Genomic DNA, 23,443 nt, shown 5'->3' on the forward strand with positions numbered 1-23,443 from the left:
ATGTGACACAGTATCTCTCCAAGTGCTGTGCAACTGGTAGCAGTTACAGGTCTTAGCTAATGATTTCAATAAATGATAAAAGCGCTGGACGTGAAACAGTAGTCGGAGTACCGTCTCTAACTCTTCTTTGAATAACGCCATTGACGTGATTCGTATCAGGGTGTTTGTGGTCGAAAGTCGATATTGCAAAGAGTTCTGTGTTTCAACTGTGAGTACTCATTAAGGTGGAAAAATATCGACGCCAGGTCGTATTTGGGGGGGCTATATTCTAACTGGTAGCGTATAAAGGTGCTAGGCTGGACGGTCATGAATACGCATTAGTACTGACGTCAGTCATAGACGTGTATGCACTTTGATGTCTTAAAAGACTTCAATTTACTGACGAAATATTCTCATTCCCACTTATAAAAAACCCAAAAATAAACATGGTGAAAATGATATCAAGACTCTGATCAGGTCGCCCTCTGTTGTTCTGTGAAACTGGTAGTTCGATAAGCGTACCACCGAGATAGTCTCCATTATTTTTTTTTTTTTTTTTGGAATAAGCCTTTTACAACTTAGATACATACACAGTCAAATCAAGAAACATCGATACAATCACAGCTATATTCAGTACGCGCTCTCTGAGAACCAGAATAACTCTTTGCATTCTTTGTCTAAGTGCTTGTATTTCCTTTTGTTTGTTTGTTTGTTTATGTGTTTTGTTATGGGTCCGAGGAAAAGATGGTGGTAATCGACAGAGACGTCAAACAGAAATACTGTATCACCACCAGACTTTGAGAAACAGCAATTGACAACTTTACTCTCGTCCTCGAGCGCCATGTCTGTCTCCGAAAAATCTCGAAGCTTTTCTCCCTCACGTGATTTTAGCATGCTACATTCATTTGCATAAATACATATTCATGACAGTTTGCTTTAGGACGTCAGGGCAGCACCTTACCTAGGAGGGGAACTTCATTGGTCGGTGGCATTGACTCGGCAACAATCATCAAGAACACGGTCTTCGACAGTAGGAAAGTGACTCCCAGGGTAACCTAAGGAAAGAAAAAAGGTATGAAGACGTGAGGGAAAGAAACAAACGGAAAGACAAAAAACAATCAGGCAAACAAGCAGGGGAAAGAATAAGGATAGACGGAGTTGAAGGACATGGTTGAAAAGATGAAGAGAATCAGTGGTAAAATAGGCAAAAAGATCGAGGGAAAGTCGAGGAAAGTTTGACATCACAACCAACGTTTATCTTACCAAAGTACGAAAGTCATGATGGCTCCCATTAATCTGATTCTCGATTTTCTTTCTTTCATTTCCTAAGTTAAAATGCAATTATTGTTTAAACGCAGTATGGTGACGATTCTACATACGTTCGCTACATAGGCAACTGGCAGTGAGCCAAGATGCTTTGAGACACATTGGCTGTGGCTGTTGTTGTATTCTTTTTTTCTATTTGCTCTCCCACAGTTACATGCTGATAATGCATGCACTGTGACGCACGTACCAACAGTATTACAAATGAAGGTCATGTTTCAATGGATCAATTAATCAAATTGCACATCACATATAAACAGAGTTGACATTTCAGCTGCAGTATTGCGGACAGACATGTCGATGCGCAAGACGGACCATTGCACCTGATTTTTCGTAATGTATTTGTTTTGAAATAATCGAAGTTATGACGTTCATGAAGTCGTTATGAAGCAACGAGTCAAGTATTACGTAAGATAAAAGGGGGTATTTTATGCCTTATTATACTTCATTTCATTTATTTCATTTCCAACAAAAATGCAATTGCAAAATAATGAACATTTGAATGCACATAGATACATGGAGTTTATGTGACGTTTTTGTCATGACGTCACAATGCACAATGCTAGTCGCCATCATTTTGGCCATGAACCTGTTGCAATCGGGCTGAGGTAGCCACAGCAATCAATACCATTTCGCTACCCCTTGGAAAGATAATCATTCGTACAGACCTTGCCCTGGGAGGTCGGCGGCAGCAAAAAGGCCAAGGACGCCATCAACGTTATGAGACTGGCCGGGATCAGCAGATTGAAGACGTAGAAGTGGGATCGCCGCTGGAAGAAGACGGTGAATGTGACATCAGTGTAGGGGACCCCCGGGTCATCGGGGTAGAACTCCACGTTGTTCTTGGACACGAGTCCCATCATATCCCACTCGCCGTTACTCACGAAGACGGATGTATGACCTGCAGGGTCAAAAGTCAACAACAGTTTTAAGCAAGACATCTTCTAGTTCCTTTAGTGTCTGTATAATACTCCGTGGATGTCACGAGGCAAGGATTATCGTGTGTGATAAACACAACTTACCAAATCACAAGACTTCAAACTGCATACAGAATAGACCATTACACACACATCGATCCCTTGTGAAATCATATACATTTGGCTGCATTGAAATACCCCCCCCCCCCCCACAAAGAAGAAAACCATGAGTGAAGATATAGACACCTTTAATTGCTTCTTGTCCGATCCTAGGCACATGGTATGATAATTATATGTTGTTCACTTGCGCAAGTCCCATGTGCTGGAGGATTTGCTTTCATCATAAAAGGGACAAGAACATTAGGCTGCAGACATTAGATGATTTGATGCCATTATATTAATGAGAGGTAGAAGACAAATCTGCAAGACCCTGCTAGTATTCAAATACATTAGTGTCGTGTGCCGATTAAAAAAAAAAATTGTTAATCACTCAATCTCGAGAGCTTAATGATGTTTTCTAAGCTGATGTTATCCACAGTGCTTAGAGTCGTAATTGTTTTTATCCTGTATGACTCTCATGAAGATAAAACAACAACAACTCAATTTGGCAAATAGACCGTGATCTCGTTTCAATTTTCTTCTTTAATGTCTAGCTCAATCGTTGCCGGAAATAGACATATTGTGTCGATTTCCTCATTCTCTAATGAGCAGTGTCGCTTTAATGTCCCATTTTAAGTGCTGTTAAGCATTCCTATTAGTAAGTTTACACCGTCAACATTAATTTGAGAGTGGGGGATAAGCATTGATTTCAACAACGAAACAAAAAAAAAAGAAGAAACATAACCCATGACTCAGTCTGCCGAGCAGATCGAAATTACGCTTCATCGATGGACTGTATAGAATTTTGTGCAAGTCGTTATGCTTCACGGAGTACGAAATGACAGCTATTGTTTAAAGTGCTCATCCACAGAGTTTTCGTCAACCAAAGCAGCAACATCAACAATTCCAAAAGTAAAGGCAATACACACCTCCTACGCGGTATGTTTCTTAAAGTGTTCATGATGAAAGAGAGCATTTTAAAAGTCAATATTGACAGAGGAGATTAACAAATCAAACTTTTTGTCTTTAATTGCGGTTGAAACATATCACGTGACCCTTTTCAGTGTGTACGCGCAGAAATGGTTTTATACAGGAAAAATATGAAATAAAGGGACCAAATTTGTGCTATTCCCTCGCTGTGCAACTTAAGAATACAATGTAGCGTATCTGATGAGCTCCTTATTTCTGCATTCTGCTAAAGTTTGGGGAGGCAATAGGGGGTTCTCATTATCAGCCATGAAAAGACATAAACAAACAAAGTGGGATTGTCCCTCCCCCCCCCCCATCCATCGTCCCCAAATTCTTTGAATCAATAATAATATGTATACACGTGCCCAAGTCACTATCCGTGTTTTGTTGTCGTTGTTTTTTTTTTCCCCTTACCATACCGTGGGTATGTTTGGATTCACAATGTTGAATCATGAAAAGTCATGAAATGCTGAGCGCAGGTGTCTCGCACGTAACGTTCCGCGCGCTTCTCTCTCGAGTATCAAAATGCAGCCCCGGATTCTCGTAGGCTGGTCTTTCATTAGATTCTCGTGAGCGTTGTGTTCTGTGTCTGTCATTATCTATTTGTGTCAAGGAAAATTCGTTTTTCTGTTTGTTTGTTGTTGTTGTTTTTTTTTGGCTGGTTCGTTTGCTCTGCTTTTCTTCTCTCCTCTTGGTTTCATTTGACGTTGTGGATTTACTTTGTTATTGCGGCTGCTGTTGCTCTTTATTGGACATCCTGCATATTCCATCCAAATGTAAAAGAACGTTTGTTTTTTTTCTGCCCTCCTCCCCAAACTTAATCGACTGTTATCTGACTTTGGAACCTACACAATGAAAGGGTCATTCATGGGTAGGTTATAATTAGCATCTGTAGCCAGGTACATTTTGAGAAGGAGAAGGGACAGGTTTGTTTGTTTGTTTTTTACATTCAAAAAGTGTCCCTGCTTCCCCCTCCCCAAATATATTCACATAACTATAACCGACTGTCAAAAGAACCCAATATAATCGTTTTCACGCACCATTCGTGACTCTGAGAATTATCAACATTATAAAAGTCGATTTTTTTTTTAATTAAAGACCTGAATTGAAACGCCTGAATGTAAAATGTTCATCTATAGGACAAAATTAAGTACTTCGCAGAGATATTACATTCTGTGCTCTTTTAGTTCAGGGAATAACACTTTCTGAGGGAGAACTCGTGGTCATCAGTAAACATCTATCTCATTCGCTCTCTTGCTGATTCCCCCGTTGTCGAGGTTTGTGTATTTTTTTTCAGCTATTTCGTCCTAATTCACTGTTCCTGACAACTGCGGGGGGGGGGGGGTCCGTGGGGGATGCTGAAATTGCAATTGGCTCGTCAAGTGTGTGCCTCCAGTATAGGCTAATCTTTAAGAAGTCGACAGTCATTATTGTGCCTTGGCTGTCGCATCTTCGTCGCGCGTGCTGATTCCCCCGATGACGCCATCTGATCATGTGCTAGGGCGCATTAACACAGTCATCCGTGCCTTCCATGAATGAATCCCACGTGCATGTTTCACGCCCCCAACGGCCCGCTGAGTGGGGGATCGACCGACATGTCCACACTATGTCGCTTCGCGCTGAAGCGAGTTAAATATCTACAACTAATACAAATTCATGACTCCAATCCCGTCGTTTAGCTGTCAGAACCTCTTTGGATTCCCGCCGGAAAACTCGTAATGTTCATTTTCGTGCCTCAGCCACCGTTCTGTTAAGTCCCGGGGAAGAATGTAGTATTTACTGGTTTCACGCAAGAAATGCATTACACGTATACATAATAAAGAGCCGGAGCATGAATGCATAAAACACATCTTAATGTCCATTAATAACTCAACAAGCTTAAGGCGACATTCACAGATGGCTCCCCCTCGCTCGCATGATTATGTTGAACGAAGGGTAAGAAACGTGCGTGTCGTGAAGTGGCAAGGTGAATAGATAATGTTGTATCAGCAACGTTCTATTCTATTTCAGTCGAATTTGATTCCTTGTCATCATTTTACACACAAAAAAAAAAAAACTCTCCAAGCCAATTCAGCAAAGTCTCAGAAATAGCTTCAATAAGCTTGTAATTCAATCTGGCGAACCCAACTGACTTTCACAAAATCTAGGACACATGCCTCGTGCACTCGAAAAATGAATGTCAAATCAAAATCATTGTCTTTAATGTTTGTGCACGTAAAACAAAGAAAAATCTGAATTAGAAGTCTTATGATTACAAGAGTAAATTGGTCAAAACAGAAACAGAGAGAGAGAATGAGCAGATCAAGCACTCTATAAGATCTCTTACTTCTTCTTTGTTTTTCATTTCAATGTTGATGATGCGATTATCCTAAGAAGTCAAAGAGAATACTGCACAACGGATCTTTCAGAACTGGTAGAGCTATTACTATTAGTGCGGTGGACATGCGGCAACAGTACAAATGTCGCCGCGTAGAAAATTGACAGTAGATATTTTGTAGGTCATTAGTAAGTACCAAAATGTGGATCATTTTCATCAGAAATCTTTTTTTTTTTTGGTCTGATGCATGACTGTATTGGGATATTCTTGAGCTACATCCTCACCTCAAAACTTTGATTATAAATTTGCGAATACAATGTATGATCATGCTTTAAAGATAGTTTTCCTATCGAAGAAGAATCCCAAAAGATAGACTACTCGGTGCATTTCTTATTGCTGACGGAAAAAAAATAAGGGTATGAATTGAATTGAAATGAATTGAATTGTTTGGTTGCTTTTTTAATCTAAAAATGGTAGTCGTTTTTACTGTTGTTCAAAATGCATCTCCCAATCAAATGCAAACGATGGTCAGTGGAAGGAAAATGTTCGTTGTCTAACACAAAGCTATATAGATAAATAGGTGTAATTCTAAAACTTACAAACGGCTTCAAAACACACACGAAGCAGGGAGCGTCTACAGCGTAAAGATTCACAATTCACGTGACTTACCGCTGCCTTTCACCACGAGCTCCGTACCGTCGTGCTGCCAGGGGCCGAACTTCATTTCGCAGCTCTGCTTGTCGAACGGGAAGTAGCGTGCCTTCACGCGGCAGTGGCCCTTGAAGTTGACGGGTGCAGCCCACATCACTTCCCCGTCGTACTTGGCCTTGACGATGGTGCCCCTCAGAAAATTGCTATTCTCGAGGCGCGCGCTACAAACGTAAGAGACACACTTGATTGGATCAGTCTCAAACAGATAAACAAAAGCATGATGTGGTATGAATAAAAATATTGAAATATTATGACCATATTCTTTTTTTTGATACTTCTATAGTACTACCCAAACTGGTGATATACTGATGGACGATTCCCTTTAACTGATTAATTCATCGACGTATCGACCTCTGTTACTGAGTTGTTCTGTGCCCCCTTTGCGAGGAAATACAAAATAGCAAATTGACGGCTGCGTTTGTTGCGCTATACTTTTTTTATTCATTCTGGTCACTACCTACCAGTACTTACGATTAAAGGGATTGTACAGTATTGGTGGAGATGATAATTTGGCTTTTAACTTTTTGCGAGATACCAAGAAAACACTTATGAAATGGTACAGAGCATACCATTTTAAGAGGAATTCAAAGTTTATTTGATGAAAATCGGGTTTGGAATGACTGAAACATAAAAAAAAAACAAAGTAAGACAAAGCAATCGTAATAAAGTGTGGGTCCCACACTTGATAAGAATAGCCCTTTCTTGATATCTCAGCCATTTCAGAAACAATTTTCATCACATAACCGTTGAATTCCTCATAGAATTACATGCTCTTTCATATTTCATAAGAGGTTTCTCATTATCTCACCGAAAAATGTTAGAAACCTGAAATTAGATCTCAGCCAAAACTGTACCAACCCTTTAAAGAAGGTACATCTGTATGCATTCAACACGCTGCTTCCTCTCTCTCTCTCTCTCTCTCTCTCTCTCTCTCTCTGTCTCTCTCTCTCTCTCTCTGATATCATAAAAGTTTAGCCTTTTTGTTTAGTCTTGATATCTGCAGTTTCGGGGTTCTTATTCACCGCCAATTGTGACGCCAAACTGAGCCAGTATTCCATAAATAGCATTAATGCTTTCTTACGCATGATATCAGTAACATCTTGTCGTTCAATCAACTAAAAAATACGGCACTTGTTTGGATTTTTCCAGGCATTCACCAAACTACAAATAGAAGCAGTGTGGATTAGGCGGGCTGTTTTTGTTTTTGTTTTTGTTTTTGTTTTTTTGAGCTTCCGTGCTAAATGACGGAGTTTTGACACACGAATTGGTTCGAGTCATCGCACTTTGAGCTATGGTAACGCTCTCAAGAACATGGTTGCGTGTCTCCTTTGGGGGAAGATTCCACCTGCACATTTACGGAGCTAACAGCCGTTATCTACATGTCTTCATGAGCAGAGAGGGTACTCTCAGACAGAGGATCATTCGAGCAAGGTAAAATCTGCGAAGAAAAAATGACGTCGCGGGAAGCGCCTGACCTGTTTCAACTGATGAGCGTACTTCAGCCCATAAGATGAACAAAATGATTGCGTGATTGCTGGGACTGTGTGCAGTGTGTCATACTTTTCCTCTTCTTCTTCTTCTTCTTCTTTGTGAGCAGACTTTTAACAATATCTACTTCCTTGATTCACACTTGTATTCTGGATACGCGCCACAACATCGGATAAGCGCGCCTCCTCATCCCACCTGAGCCATTTCTTGAATTCGTCATGCCGCCGAGCAGAATTCGTTCTCCCATTCTGCAAATAAACTCGACGAGTTGTAAATATATTGCTTCGCAGTTTACCCATTTCAAAAAAAAAAAATGCCTCAACATTCAGAGGGAGATGGAGAGGAGGGGGCCATGAAAGATAGACGGTAAATTAGGGAGGGTAAAAAAAGGGGACAAAAAAATATATGAGAGAAGGGAGAGGGATGTATGGAGATGAAGAGAAGAGCTGTAAACTCTGCCTGCAGAGTTCGATAGGGGATGATGTCACGAACGATTACTGTTTGTTTGTTTGGGGGTTTTTTGTTTCTGTTTTATGCCATCCTCCAGGAGTGTCCCGAACCCTACCGATCCACCCTTCGAAAGAACCTGCCGGCGGAGCTTGATATTATCAACACAAAATGCCCCAAAATGTTTACCCAAATGCGCAAATTCATCATGATAGCAATGATTGATGCCAATGGCTCGGAATCTCGAATTGTCGTGGGCGTCGTGATCGAAATAGTGATATTTTGTTGGTACAGAACAGATTATTCCTTTATTGTCGTTGAAGTTGTATTAACCCTACTACTTTTTTCCATCTCATTGAGGAGTTGGCTCAACGATAAATTCGAGAACATATTTCCAGGATGATGTGTCGTGTTTTGATCTGGCAGCCATCTTCTCAAAATCAAACGTGGGAATAAATTCTTGCCAAATGCGACATTTGCTTCACCTTTGAAATTGCCACGTCTTGGATTACTGGATTACGCTAGATTCTTGTCGATTTCAGATAGAAAGAGTGTGTCTGCTGTTACATCGCACATTTTGACATTGACCAGTTCTGATATGTATCATAAGAAATAACTCTCTGGCCATTATAATACACCAGATATTAGTTGGGTACAAAAACCAAAATAAACATACGCCAACAATGATGATGCGATGCCGCTGAGTCGTGTGTGGTTTTTCTTTTCTCCCCTGTGAAGGAGGTGTTTGGTAAAAATGGGAATTGTTCACATAGCCTGATAGAAAAAAAACCCTCATCATAATAAATAATTATGCTAAACACCATATGTTTTCATGATTAGTTAAAAGACAGTGCATTTTCTTTTTGCGAGAGAAGAATGAGAGAAAAATGAAATTCTCAAGTTCCATTTGGAACCCTTCGCATCATTGTACGTTTCAAATTAAATCGCATCTTTTTTTTTCTTTTTTTTTTCTTTTTTTTTTTGGAGGGGGGGGGGGCATCATACTGTGATGCCGGTTTTTTTTTTTTTTTCTCCGCAGTTGGCGTGCGAAGTATTAACTTCGCGAAGTGGCATTAATTCAATCAATTAAGTTTCCATCTAAACGTCATCGTTGAGCCTTGTAAATCATATTAGCGGATAACGAAGCTTCCGCATTGTTCAGAGGTGGTATACTTTCCGAACGGGGGCGAGAGACAACGATATATATATCACACCCTGATTGGCCATCGTAAAGCCCTGACGAAATATTCCAAGCAAGACCTACACAACGGTTTTCACTCTCTGGTAGGCGACCACTTAATTATCGTAGTTTGGGCGGCAACCATCAACATAATAATGATTAAGTAGGTCCCTTGTATGGTTGACTTCATCATGTTTGAAAAAAAAAATTAATTAACGATTGCTCATAAAATTTAAAAGGTGTATGTGTATTTTTTTTTCTTTTTTCTTTTTCTTTTTTGGTAGGCCCAATGAGCAAAGGTGCGGCGAAGTTGGTAATGCATAGCCTATAATGTGTTCCTCCCACTTTCTACCATAATCCTATTTTCCTTACTTCTTCCCCATTTTGTTTTTGTATCCGTCAGTATCCTTACATATTGTTCCACGCGTCCCCCCCCCCCAGCCTTGGTTTACCCCTCACCCCCACCCCCTCCTCTTTCTCACGCCCTTACTTTCCCCATCTCTCTTAATATATCCCACTCTCCCGTCCTTCTCTTTCGGTTGGTCCCCGGTACTTTCGTTTATTATCAGCACAATATAGGCCCGTGACTTTCATTTACCATATGCTTGATGGCATACTTTTCGATGAAACATTAATGGTATCCGGGCAATTGAGGTATAGGCTGCTGCCACATTAGCTGCCGGAGTGGTCTGGTACAACCATCACCGTGGTAGACATGGCGATTACAAATTAAGAAGCCCTGCTAAAAGAATAAGCCATTATCAACGTAGAAGGGGGAGAGGGATGGGGGGGGGGGGGGACTGGTGCCTTGTAGTGGCTCCTACCACACGGACCTCAATTTGCCTGCATGGGATATGGAGATATGATAATATGTGGCCAGGCGGGGTTTAAAGGAGGAGAGTACCTGTCGTTTTCACCCTCTTCTGTGAGGCTTAACAACAGCACATGGTTTCTTCGATAGAAATTAATGTCGATTCGATCAAGGAGAGCTACGTAACAGCATCGTAAATAATTATGTTGACAAAATATCAACGCATCAGCTCGATCCACGCGAAGCTTGGCTACAATATGCGCCGTGTCCAGTGGAAAACGTCAGTTTATCGCATCGATATTTTGGACTAATGCAATAACGCCTTACTGTGTTACTGGTTTGTCTCACAACAACTTTCGAGATGGCGAAGTCCACCGAACGATATCATCGCAAAATGATTTTGACTGACACAGACTTGATTAACAGAGGGTCGTGATCGTTTCTAGTGGTGTTTTGAAAGCTGGTCTGTGAATGAAGAAAAGGTCATATCAGACAGCCTATGTGAAGAAGAAAGAAATCGGTGTGAAGCAGGAGTAAACGAATCTCGTATTTATCTTTTTTTTTTAATTCTCGTTCGTCCCTCTATTGACTACATGCACGGCACCCTTCATTTTGTTTCAGAGTTGTTTCATAGATACCGCGCACTACTTGAGCTATTTTCTTTCTTTGTGTCGACACAATGTTAGAACACTCCATTTACAGTCACAAGTCAATAAAAATAAAGCAAGATAATAGGATCATTACATCCATTGCACCAAAAGTTGCCTTGTCCTTCGTGCTAATTGTTGTTGCCGACACAATCATTTTTAGATCAAATGTCTGACGATAAAGCGAGGTGCTCAAACTTTTCATTTGATTTGTTCAAATGTGTTGTTTTGGCACCATTGACTCTTTTTTTTACGTTCTTCATAATCACAAAAGACGCTAGGTGAAATGGACAAAATGATAAGTACACTTGATAATGTGCGAGTTTTCGGTACAGAATATCCGGATTCATTCATTTTCATCCCTATTTCAATAGCGGTTTCTCTTTTCTTCTCTTTGTTTAGATAACTGTCTCATCGGGATGCGTTCCTCCATATCTGAGAGAATCTTGATGCAAATCACAATCTTTTTTATCCTCTATAATAAACGAAAAGATTCACGGTAAGCTGTTGCAAACATCAGAAAAAGAAAAAAGAGGCAGGGCTAGGTATAGCTCCTATGAATATGATCGTTGGCATACGGAGCACAGGGTCCATTCAAAAACTGCACCAGAATTCGCCCTGTTCGTTTGACATCAAGGAAGGATAAGTACGTGCGAATGTTCCCATTTCTCTTCGTGATCGTCTTCACTTCGACATGAGGTAATCTTTGAACTGTCTTAGTGTAACCCACTTTTTTATTTTTTCTTAAATCAATAAGGGTTAATCGTGACGGGTTAATTATGACGGCATGACGTTCACTCTTTTACAGTAAGGAAAGTTGCATTTATCCACAATGTTTACTGACACACGGTGGAACCAGATCAAAATCATACATTACTGTAAGCTGTACGGTTAAGGAGTTCTTGACCACGCAGTAGAATTCTATTGACCGGTCACTGATATAACACTTCTACTTGTCGGGTGGGACATAATGACTGGTCATTTGTGGACTTTGAACCAACCGTTTGGTCAGGGACAACATCGTTTAGCATCTCCAGACAATCTAGCCCCCTTCCCGCCCTTTTTTGTCCACACGTACAATCAAACTACATAGCACTGGAAGCAATACTAGGAAAGTGAGCTCCGTCGGTCGAAATATCGATTACTACTGTATGACAAGGCACTTTCAGTCTTGACTGAGTATGGACTCTGAGTATAGTGTTTTCCCGCGTTTATGGCAGTACCCTAGTCCAACGAGCCGTGAGGCAGATGAGGTGGAACCACACGACACGTTGAAATATACCATCAAAGATGACTTTTTTACCCTCCCTTTATGACAATGAAAACTGTATACCTATCTACATCTAACTAGGACTAAACTATAACAGATAACATCGTGTTACTCTACCTATTGACGTGCCAAGAGACATAGCCACACGTCCAACTACCACCACCATCATCACCACCACCACCAGCACCACCACTACCACCACCATCACAAGATGTACGAGTCGAATTCTACAACAGATATGCAAGGCAACGATGAAATCACTAACGTTCACATAACATGCACGAATTTAACACCGATATCAAACTAACATGTAATGACCTATAAACCTCTCCCTCATTCGTTCTGAAGAAATGTTCATTTCATGACCAACTTACGATGGGAAACTTGATTTCCATCCGCTTCCAAATGCTTATTCACATCTTTTAAAAGAACCTATATACTGGTATGTAAATTTAGATAGTAGTTGTTTGTAAATTGGAATACACTTTTACCCAACTTTGAACCATTACTTCATTGAGCCTCCCTCATTTTTCCCCACAGACGGAAACATTCGATTTGGGTTCCATTTAAGATTTCATTTTTTTTTCGGTCACGTGAACAATTTGTCGGTCATCATTTCACAGACGGAATGAGGAGGGTTATGAAATGATGGCAATAATGACATAAACAAAGTATGTTCGAAAGACGTTATGTGTAATGAAAGACAACGGACGACATCAGATGATTCCACTGATACTGATGTGCGATGTAACACACCTCTAAAAAATATGATGACTCGACGAGTGCAATGCATGAAAATATGGACTGATAGAGCGAGACATTCCACAGACAATGAATGCTATTATTGACGGTGCATAGCACAATGATAAAGAAACTGCCAGAAATCAATCAAGCGCTTGAAAAAAAAAAAACCAGAATAGTTAAGAGGCATGCAAACGTCATGAACACGTTGCTGGGACGCCTAGGCACACACGCACACTGTGTTGCCGACACAGCCCCTTACTTGTTGTAGAAGTAAATGTCGGGTAGCCAAATGTTGGACGATATTAGCTTTACTTTTTCCGTTCCCCCGTAGTCGTCAGGGTCCCAAGTGAGAAATTCATCTCTCCAATACTGCGAAGAGATACACGTTCAAGGTCATAAGGTACGTGGCAGTGTATGGAGCATCGTGCATTCTTGGTGAGTGGTTGTATTGAAGTTGTCTGCTACCAATGGTTGTGGCAGGTGTTGTCGGTTGTAACAGCTATTGTTGCCGTCGTTGTTGCTGTTGTTGTTGTTTGTCTGTTGTTGCAAATATTGTTGCAATGGGGTATTCTGTATAGTTTAAAGTATGGTAACATTTTGGTTCGTTTTCTGGCTATACGTTTTCAAGAGTGCCGGTCATGTGTGATTGTAAGAATATTATTTTGTTGTAGGCGTGGTTGTGATTGTGGTTGTGGGTGTAGCAGTGGTCTCGATCGGGCCAGTTGGCTGTTTGTTTTCTCGCAAAGGCGAAGCTGCAAAAAAAGGAAATCAGCTGTAATATATCGTCGTGCTGCACTCGTGAACACAAACGGAAAATCACCTGTTGTAGAAGAAAAGATCCGGCAACCAGACACTATCACTTAGGACCTTTATCTTCTTAACGCCACCATACTCCTCGGGGTCCCACATTAAGTACTCATCACGCCACACCTGTATAAAGCGGTGTAAGGGGAGACAGAGAAAGAGAATGGACCAAAAAAGAGGGACAGGTAGGGGAAACAGAAAAATGCAAAACATGATGTACTACATGCGATGTGAAAAAAAAAAAATCAGCCTTGCCTCCAGACGTCGATACTTTATACCCAAAGTTTTCAAAAGGAACGTTCTTTCTATCTGTTCCCGAAATTGACAAAATTCAAAAGTCGCTTTAGCCTGTCGAAAACGAGATGATTTCCAGGAAATCATTCCAACTGAGTATTTTTTCTCTCATTCTCGAGTAATCACAACCCGATCTTCCAGTAAAGTTTCTTGTAGATCTTCATCTTTAGCACCACTCTGCGAGCTACCTTTTAAATCCATGAGGAGCTAAACAAAGCAAAATCTGCATGATATCTGTAGACATTAATCGAGAATTATGAGTCCCAGTTCAGATTTTTTTTTGTTGAAATGTCTCTCTTCTTTCTTTGTTCTAATTATCTGCTTGAACATTGAGGTGGATTTCTTCTGTGAGATTCTGTGACACCAAGATTAAAGAGACTGTACAGTTCTGGTTGGTGTGAGGATTTAGCTTTTAACGTTTTGCGTGATATTCAGAAACTACTCTATGGGATGTCAAGGAGCATGCGATTCTGAGGGGAATCAAAGTTTATTTGATGGGGGTCGGTTTTGGAATGGCTGAGATATAAAAATAACAAGGTGAAACAAAGAGATCCTAATAAAAGGCGTGGCCTGTCTTCTTTTATTATTATTATCATCACTTTTTTTGGATATCTCCGCCATTTGAAAACCGATTTTCGTCGAGTGAACGTTGAATCCTTTTTAGGATTGCATGCTCTTTCACATTTCATAAGAGGTTTCTCATTATCTCACTTAGGAATGTTATAAGCCTGGATCCTCACCTCAGCCATTACTGTAGAGTCCCTTTAATTCAATTCAATTCAATTCAGTTTTTATCGAAATAGATCAATAGGAAACTGATGAGCCCTTCGGTTAATTTGCCATGAATTTGCTAAGGCCATTGCCATTTAGACAGGCAAATTATGATTCAGATTTTCTCTGATAAATTCATTCTATATCCAATTGACTGGTACTGATGTATCATTGTAAATACAAAATAACCCCCACCACCCCCCCCCCCCCCCAAAAAAAAAGGAGGACAGTAAACGTTTGGAAGCAAGGCTATTGTCAGAAACACAATGAAAAACATGATCCGAAAGTTGAAGGCGGCAACTGAATTCCACTTGACGACAGTGTGGAGAATGAGTTGAAAATGAGAATGGACGTTACGGTAAACTAAATGAAACTGGCACGACGTTAAAGGCACTGGAACGAGATGATATTGTCAAAGAAAAAAAAAACGTATTCCTAACTTCAGTCAAACTCACGCTAGATTGACGAGGTGCTAGACAATAGTGAGGTAGCTAATGATAATGACATCACAACGTCCTCATATTGGATTTTCTTGTTTGATTGTTTCTGTTTTAATGGCTAACCAACGTACAATAAACTTTCGCATGATTGGGGACCATCGACACCAGGACAAATTGAATCATGGATAAAGTAGTGCAATTGGAGAGATTTCAGCGTCGGAAAAATTTGACGGGGGTTTCTTGTCCTTCGAACTATTGCGTTATGACTGAAAGGAGAACCATTCAACTACCAAAAACTTCAACCGCTGTCAAAATTAGAGGCACTTTGTGGCTGCATATCGGGAAATGAATATGTCTCATGCACTTTGGTCGCAAGCAAAAGAACTTTAGATAAATACTTGTTGGTTTTGATCAGAATCTGTTACGTGTCAAATCTGTGGTTGGCATTTCATCACTAGCCGGTATCATGCAAAATAATACTGGTCGGTACACGGTCGATGGTGGCGCACCAATTGGGTAAGGGTTATGACCTACTGGGGTCATTATTCTGGGATACTACGCTAGAAAAGGTCACTGGGAGTAAGATAGTGTGATAGTATGGTATGATAATTTGGTGAGGTGGAGCGTTAGTTTGCTGATGTTTAGGAATAACGAAACAATAGCACTGTAGTTAGAGACGGGAAACTTAACGTCACTTGTGCAACAACGAAAAATGAGCCATAAAACGAACACAAAAGTGTATGACTTTATATGAATACATACATGTATATAAAAAGAACGAAGGAAGACAGAACGTGTTGTGTAGGGGAAAAAGGAGGCATTTGTGATCATTAGATTAGGTTTTCTTCTTTTTTTGGACAAACATAAGTGGCTAATTCGTCGTGGATGCCTACTTCAGGGTTCTAATTGCTTGAAAGTGATTGTCATTTTTTTTACTCCACTATTAGCACCAAAGATGTGGTAATATATGTAGGATAATTCGCTCTTGCATTTTATACTCTATATGATTTTAATTTAATACTGCAGGTGCACTTGTTATTTTTATAGAACTAGAAGTGTAGAGAGAGTTACTATGCAGCCTTAGCGTGAGTTACACTATTTTCCGCAGAGTCAGAATTCAACAATCAAAAAAAAAATAGAATCTAAGTTTTGATGAAGGAAGATGATATTCACTTCCCTTTCTTAATTGAAGGACACTTACTTAGTTTCTCTTGTCGACATTTCCTCTTTCAAAATGAATTCGACGAGAAAAATGTTCTGAAATATCTCGTGTCTCAATCGTTAGGTTGGATATTTGGGCGTGATATCGAGGGGAGAGTGTACGAGTTCACTTCGACAAAATTACCATGACAACGTGTGACAACGTGTCGACAAGGCAGTGAGCTTACACGGCACAATATTACTCGTACAGGGAAATGGAACATGAATGAATTCACAGTACCAATGATGACAACGGGGTAGACCGATGTTGCGAGGGAGCTTTTGGTCCTTTTGAGGAAACTTTGGGAGGGAAGAAAAGAGTGGAAAGGAGGCGGGACGGAAATGGGGGTGGGATTGGATGGGAGGGGCGGGGGAGTAGTCAAGGCGGGTGTGGAATGGGGTGGGACGGGCTGGCTTTAATCGGATCTTGGGCGTGGTTGAAGTGTATAACTTCATCACGTGAGAGGTTTCGGCGTGGCGGACAGTTCTCTCTGTTTTCCTTTTTTTTTAAAGGCCATATACGTTTAAAACTGTGTGGTCAGCTCTGCATACCATTTTAGTATGGTAAAAGCCGTTCCTCCATACAAGAAGATTCATGAAGGGTTTATTTTCTCACGTATTTTCAAACAAACATAGTCATTTCATACATCCGTTAACTTCTGTGACACGCTGACCAACTGATTTTTTTTTATAATGGAAATAACTTTTACAAGTCTCTGTATTTTGTTCATAGGCATCATGATGGCGTTCGATAAGGGTGGTCTCAGCATGCATATAAAAGCATTCATCTTGTACCTCAGTTTTCATTGAAGTAAGGGTGCTTTTGCTCTCTCTCTCTCTTTTCGTATCTAAACGACGTATGTTTATCTCTTGGTTGCCGATATCCTCTTACAAACAGGAATTATATCTAATTCTATCAATCTAGTATCACTAAAGCTTTAAGAAACTACAAGCACTTTAAGAGAAGAAAGATGAAACTATCATCATTTTTTTAGAGCCACAAGGTCGCTAACACAAAGTCGGTTTTTGTTTTTCCAATACAACGTGTTTTTGTATTTCTATTCGTTTGGAAGCGTGTTCGCTCTCCTGATTTTTTTTTCTTGCACAAGATGCGTCGAACATTACGAGGTCGGATTTATTTTTCAGTGAGCATAGCTAGAGATCTTTTGTTTTAGCGACCTTCTGTCTCCTTATGTATTTATTCGCTATCTATTTTCATTAATCTATTTATGTTTGTTATTCATACAAAGTACTAAAATCAAGTGATCTTCAGTTGGACCCTATCAAACAATTAAAAAGAAGCACACACACATATTTGTATCTGTAACCCGTCACCACGAAAGAGTAATAAAGTCGCCGAACATGGACTTCTTATCTTGGTATACTGCATTCAATACTAAACAATACTAAATGCACATTCCAAGCTTTACTCTGTGTAACGTCCTTCTTCCAGTTCCACAGATTTCTTTAAAGAAAGACAAAATTAACCTGCCTACAGGTAAACAGAGTCAGGGAGAATTGGATTTGATTTCAAGATGCAGAGATTTTGACTTGAAAATTTCATTATAATGCTTGATACGTGAACGTCATAAATACCAGGAAAGGGGAAAAGGGTGAATTTTGAAACACTGGAGTGTATAATCCAGACAGGCAGTGTTAAATATATCTAAGTGTTTAGTGTTTGAGGCAAAATCATATTTCTAATTTTCATCCTTAACTGTAAAACACATCACTTTGTTTTTGTATGTTTGTTTGTTTATTTGTTTGTTTGTTTGTGTTCGGCGACTTTATTGAGGTAACGTTGCCACGGGTTACGTAATAAGCATACAAACTGAATTATTGCATAAATTTACAATAGCAGTAAGGTTGCTCAGCTTGGAAGAGGAAAAAGAAGTTAGAAACATATTTCAAACAATATATGGACAAGAGATATGAACATAATCATAGACATCAACTCATTATTGATTCTTAGTATTGAGAAGATATACAGACATAATGGTTGTAAGTTGACTTATTTATGCATGGTATGAGGATTTTAGATTTCAGGCAATAAGAGAAATAAGAAGAATCGGTTTATTGATGTGAACATTAAGACAAATCCCTATTCAATAGTGACCAAGTAAACATTAATATCCATTAAATGTCTCTAAAAATGGCAAATCGTAAAGTAGAATCCAGTTTTGGTTGGGCTGTATACTGTCGATGGCCTGTTTGAAACATTGATGCTTGCATCAAAGTAAGCGTTTGTTTATTTCGTATTGGACTTATATTGATATTTCTGGTTTGTTGGGAGGCGGTTTCTCAATGAACTCACCGTTTTGCAACTTACATAGTCACCGAATATTTCGAGCATTACAGAGAATTTGATTTTTGCCCGATAAAGCCATTTACCACGTTACCTTCCACTTTAAAGGTCTCCAGACTTTTAGTAGAAGAAATTTCAAACATTTTTCATCAATTATCACTCATACTGCCCTGTTGTGAAGCTTTTGTAGACAAATTAGTTGATAGCTGTTTGGGCTTGCCTATATACTTGACCAAAATCTAGAGCGGTATATAGTCGAAATGGGGCAGAGTTAGAATATAATACAACAAATCAAGAGATTCAAGTCAGAAACAACTTTTTGATATTCTATTTGAGAATGGTGAAAAATATCAACGGGATTGGTATCTTGATGTTTCTTCTTAGAAAGAATTAGATTCTCCCTTTTTTATCAAAGGCACTCATATGAAAACCGATTCAACACTCAAAATATCGTCGCTTAAATGTCCAATCTACGTAGGTTTTCCATTTAGTAAATGATTTCAATGTCAACTTTCAAAGTGACGTAAGTCAAACACTCCTTACTTACCAATGTTAGCCAAGTAGAACTCGTCAGCATCTGCACTCGCTCGTTCTGTGAGATAAGAAGAAATTAATTCGTAAGATTAGCGGAAATCAAAAAAAAAGAGAAGAAAAGGGTATTGACTTCATAATGATCTGCTCAAATGGCTTTACTAGAAGATCAGTCAAAAATTGTTGCAGTATTTTAATTTGACACTATTAACGTGCTCTAATTCGATAAAGATGTGGAAGTGTTAGTAATAGGCAACTGTTGACAACACAAAGTTAAGCCAGTGTTTAAAAAGCGTGGCTGATTTGGAATAGAAAAGAGCTTTATTTCTGCCTCAGTGTTGAGTTATGACAGCAAAGGTGATTACTGTTAGAAAGCATAGAGAGATTTGAATGACGAAAGTCTTAATGGTTAGAAAATATAGTTAGTTTTGTACATTATCATCACTGTTATTATTGATATCAATATTATGTCATTATCACTTTTTATCATTGTACCTATATTGGATTTTTTTTCTCTTTTTTTTCTGTTGTTGTGCAGTGCCCTAAGGTGTGACGACACAATCATTATATTTCCATTATAAAACATTGGTCCATGAGTCCACCAAATACCTCCAAGACAAACAAAATAATGTGGATGATAAAATCTGTGTAGAATCGCAGAGTACAGTAGACGCCATTTTGCCATTTCGCCATTTCGCATTCAATTATTCGAAAAAATTATGCATGGTTTAAGGCCGTACGTTCCTCTTTCCAGGCTCCGTCCCATTCATCTTTACCTTTTTTTTCCAATCTACATTCGTTCAGTCTCTTTTTAGTTGTCTCCTTGCACGGTGCATGAAGGTCGCTCATCTTTCTGAAACGCGACTGCATGCCAAGTACACCCCGAGGTATCCCGGGCATATGACAGGCGCCACGGACTTTCTTTATTTTTCCTCCAGTTCTAATTGTACACCGACAGATGCATTCCTTTTGCATTTGTAAGGCGGCAGGAGGTTCGCCGGCTCAGAAGGCCCTTAGCAACCGACAGACGACTTGGCGTAACGCCTAGCGACACCGCCCATCTCCCTGTTCTGGTTGTGCATTAAACACTGCGCACCCTTAGTCTTGGTGCCACATCAGTTACAAGGATTATATTACGAACTGGGAGAATGCTAGCGCCACTAATTTTGTTGTTAACGAGGACAGTCATTGTTGTTATGTACAGGTTTCGTTTTCTCAAAATGGGATACGCTGTTTGGGGGAGCATTGTACCTGTTAAGCAATGTTAAAATGTTGCGGCGTTAGGACTATGGTGTTAAAAGGAAATCTCTATAATGTTTCGGAGCTTAACACATATTAATGTGTTCTTCTAAACTGGAACTTGCAAGACTTGTTTAAAAGATGGCATTAGGGACCTCATTTCCGTACTATCTAAGATTTGTTTTCCATCGAATCCTATAGCTCCAATTAACTCATGTCTACTTGCTCAAAGACCTTCAGAGTAACAGCTTTTAAAACTGTGCCTGTAGTTGAACGAGGTCGATGTGCTTTTTGCTAATAGCGGTCAAATCCCTTTTGTGCAATAGATCTAACCAACTCGCTTTCGTTCTGATGCACACTGTCTTGATTTCGAAGCAGTACGTTTCACTCATTCTGACGTTTAACCCTCAAGAGATGTCACTGAGCCCTCATGAAGTACCTTCACGTACCCCAGCAATCCACTTTATGCACAATGACTGCGCATCGCTTTATAAACCATATACCCACCTTTCTCTATTTTTGGTGCTCCAACTCCCTTTTTAGTGCTTTCTTGTGACGTCACAATAGTTGACTACCACCCCCCCCCCCCGCAGTGATGTTACATACATAAAACATACTCTCTTCGAATGTTCCCCTCGCCCCTATCCCTCCCGCCCGTACATCACAATTTCGACCAGTTTCAATGTATTCTGCCTCGATTTACGTCCCTTCCGATATTTCACCGGCAATCTGAAATCGTTGGCGATAATCCCCGAGACTTCCCCCGCGGCCAGACATTGAATTAATGCTAATCAGACCAGCGGATGGAAAGCCGGGATGGTATAGGCAGGTTTAAGGGTACATGATTAGGCAGAGAGATTGCTCCATGGGTCCACGGGGAGTCTAATCGAATGAACCACATTACACCCCCCTCGGCACAAAATGTCGCCGACCTTGCGACAAGGTTTTGGCAGCTAATGATTTTATCAAATTTCATGATCCATAATTGCATACATATTCGCCAGGGTTCAAGGAGATCGCATTTTCAGTCGGGATCCCAACCCCCAATCTTTGGAAGATGGGGGAGGGAGGGGGGCTGGAGGACTTAAGATAACAGGTATGGCCATTAAGAATAGCGAGCTTGGTAGACATTCATAGAAAAAGCCGATACATGCACGTCAAGGCACGAATGTTGTACAGTAATCAGTAAATATCGGGTTCGTCACTATGTCTGTGTCTGCGTGTCATGGTAACACATAATCTGTGACGCGCAACCGGGCTATCCTAACATCTAAAAGTTTAGTATTAGGTTAATTTGTGTGAAATTACGAACATTGATGCTTGTTCGAAAATTATTGTTAACAATGATGTGCTCGAAACGTCTTGTCAATATTCAAGTGGTTTTAAATGTTCCGAAATTCGGAACTTGTAAGTGTTTATAAAGCATTTTGTAATGATATGTTTTAATATCTTTCGGTGCACATTGCAGGAGGCGGTGGATGGACGGTATCTGCACCCATTAAGCAAATTTTCCAATAATTGACTTTATCCAATGGGATGGCAGGATCCCCCCTCCGTTACTTTGGTAGATATCCGGATTTAAGGCGGGACGCATCTAAATCATCGGAAAGCTTAAAGTATCTGGAAGAACTTAGATATGTCATGATTTAGAAATCGATGAACGCCACGTTAGGCTTTCGCGACAACGGGCACGTTAAAATCTGGTCAGTACCTATTTGTTACGGTTGTGTAAAAGTCATTTAGTAAACTAACAAAAGATTATGATAGAAGTTCTGCCTTTATTATCATACTGATGATTGTTTAAAGATAAAAGGTGAGTGGTTAATACTTTTTTATTCTCTTGCTACTTAATCAAGCGAATCTTGAGAGTGTGTGAGCGAGTCTGGTGTGTATAAATTGGCTATCTGTTGCTGTAGCCAACTTCTCCAGATTCGTCGTAACTACCAATATTTGTCCTTATTTCGCTCTTTCTATCATTCTCCCTCTCTCTCCCTCGTGATCTGTCTCTGCTGTCTTCCACACAAATTTGTTCACACACATATAAACACAAACGCGCACACACACACACACACACACACACACACACACACTCACTCAGGACTCGAAATGGCGGTCACGTCCGAGCCACTTTCCCTTCGCTTTCGTTTCGACGTTCGGTTTGTTTGTTTGTTTGTTTACTTTTGAATCGGTTTTTTTTCTCTTTGTGTTTAGGATGCGGATGCTTCTGATCCCCCAGCCGAAAGTAAACCAGTCATTTTTGCTGGGCTCGGCCTCGCTCTACCTAAATTGCGCAGGAAACAGGCGAATTTCGCTCAAATTGAGTGTACGGCGGGAAGAGTGTTCCCCGCGAATCAAGCACAATTTGCATCATTCAATTGCTCGCAAGCGTCATAAAGGTCCGTGCTTGGGGGGCCTTTCCCGGCATAACTCGATATGGAAAATATACAATTACATCGCCGTCCCTCGTAGGGCCCGGTAATATGTTTTGCTTCCCGCTTTATCCATCAACACGGACCCGTGAGTATTTGCTCGTGTTATGTAAGCATTCTTTGAATTATATTTCTACACATGTGCTTCCGTGGTAAGCTGGTTTGTCGAAGCTAATTTTCTCTATCCCTGTTTGAGACCTAATATTATTTTCTTCTTCTTCGCCTTCTTCTTCTATTTCTCTCTCTCTCTCCCCCACACTCTTCTTTTTCGTCTGTGTATGCACCTCTATTTCATTCCACATATTTTTTTTTCTCCTATCCGCTCCGCGTAACTCCCTTGGTTCACATTCTGTTGAAACGATCTCGTGTAGACGTGCATCAAAAACTCGCGATAAGCTGAACTGATAACTCCCATGAATGCACTTCCTTCTTGTAAACCCTTACTGCTCTTTGATAGATCTTTACCTCCTTCAAATGATAGAAGGGGATATAATTATAGCATCAGCCCTGTTGTCCTTTGTATTCTGT

General features: G+C 40.1%; 1 protein-coding gene across 1 annotated transcript in view; it reads right to left on the minus strand.

The window, feature by feature from the left end:
- LOC139739788 (neuronal acetylcholine receptor subunit alpha-10-like) overlaps positions 1 to 23,443 on the minus strand; it is a 30,107-nt gene that overhangs the window by 1,018 nt on the left and 5,646 nt on the right. The window contains exons 2-6 of the mRNA XM_071650382.1: positions 19,264 to 19,308; positions 13,723 to 13,832; positions 6,274 to 6,476; positions 1,971 to 2,203; positions 941 to 1,034 (exon numbers count right to left, since the gene is read on the minus strand). Coding sequence (XP_071506483.1) covers positions 941 to 1,034; positions 1,971 to 2,203; positions 6,274 to 6,476; positions 13,723 to 13,832; positions 19,264 to 19,308 — 685 coding nt within the window. The remainder of the gene's footprint in view (positions 1 to 940; positions 1,035 to 1,970; positions 2,204 to 6,273; positions 6,477 to 13,722; positions 13,833 to 19,263; positions 19,309 to 23,443) is intronic.

Source organism: Diadema antillarum, unplaced genomic scaffold (genome assembly GCF_040938485.1).
Source record: "Diadema antillarum isolate AM-2024a unplaced genomic scaffold, OU_Dant_1.0 seq00000819_RagTag, whole genome shotgun sequence".
Classification (NCBI taxonomy): Eukaryota; Metazoa; Echinodermata; class Echinoidea; order Diadematoida; family Diadematidae; genus Diadema; species Diadema antillarum.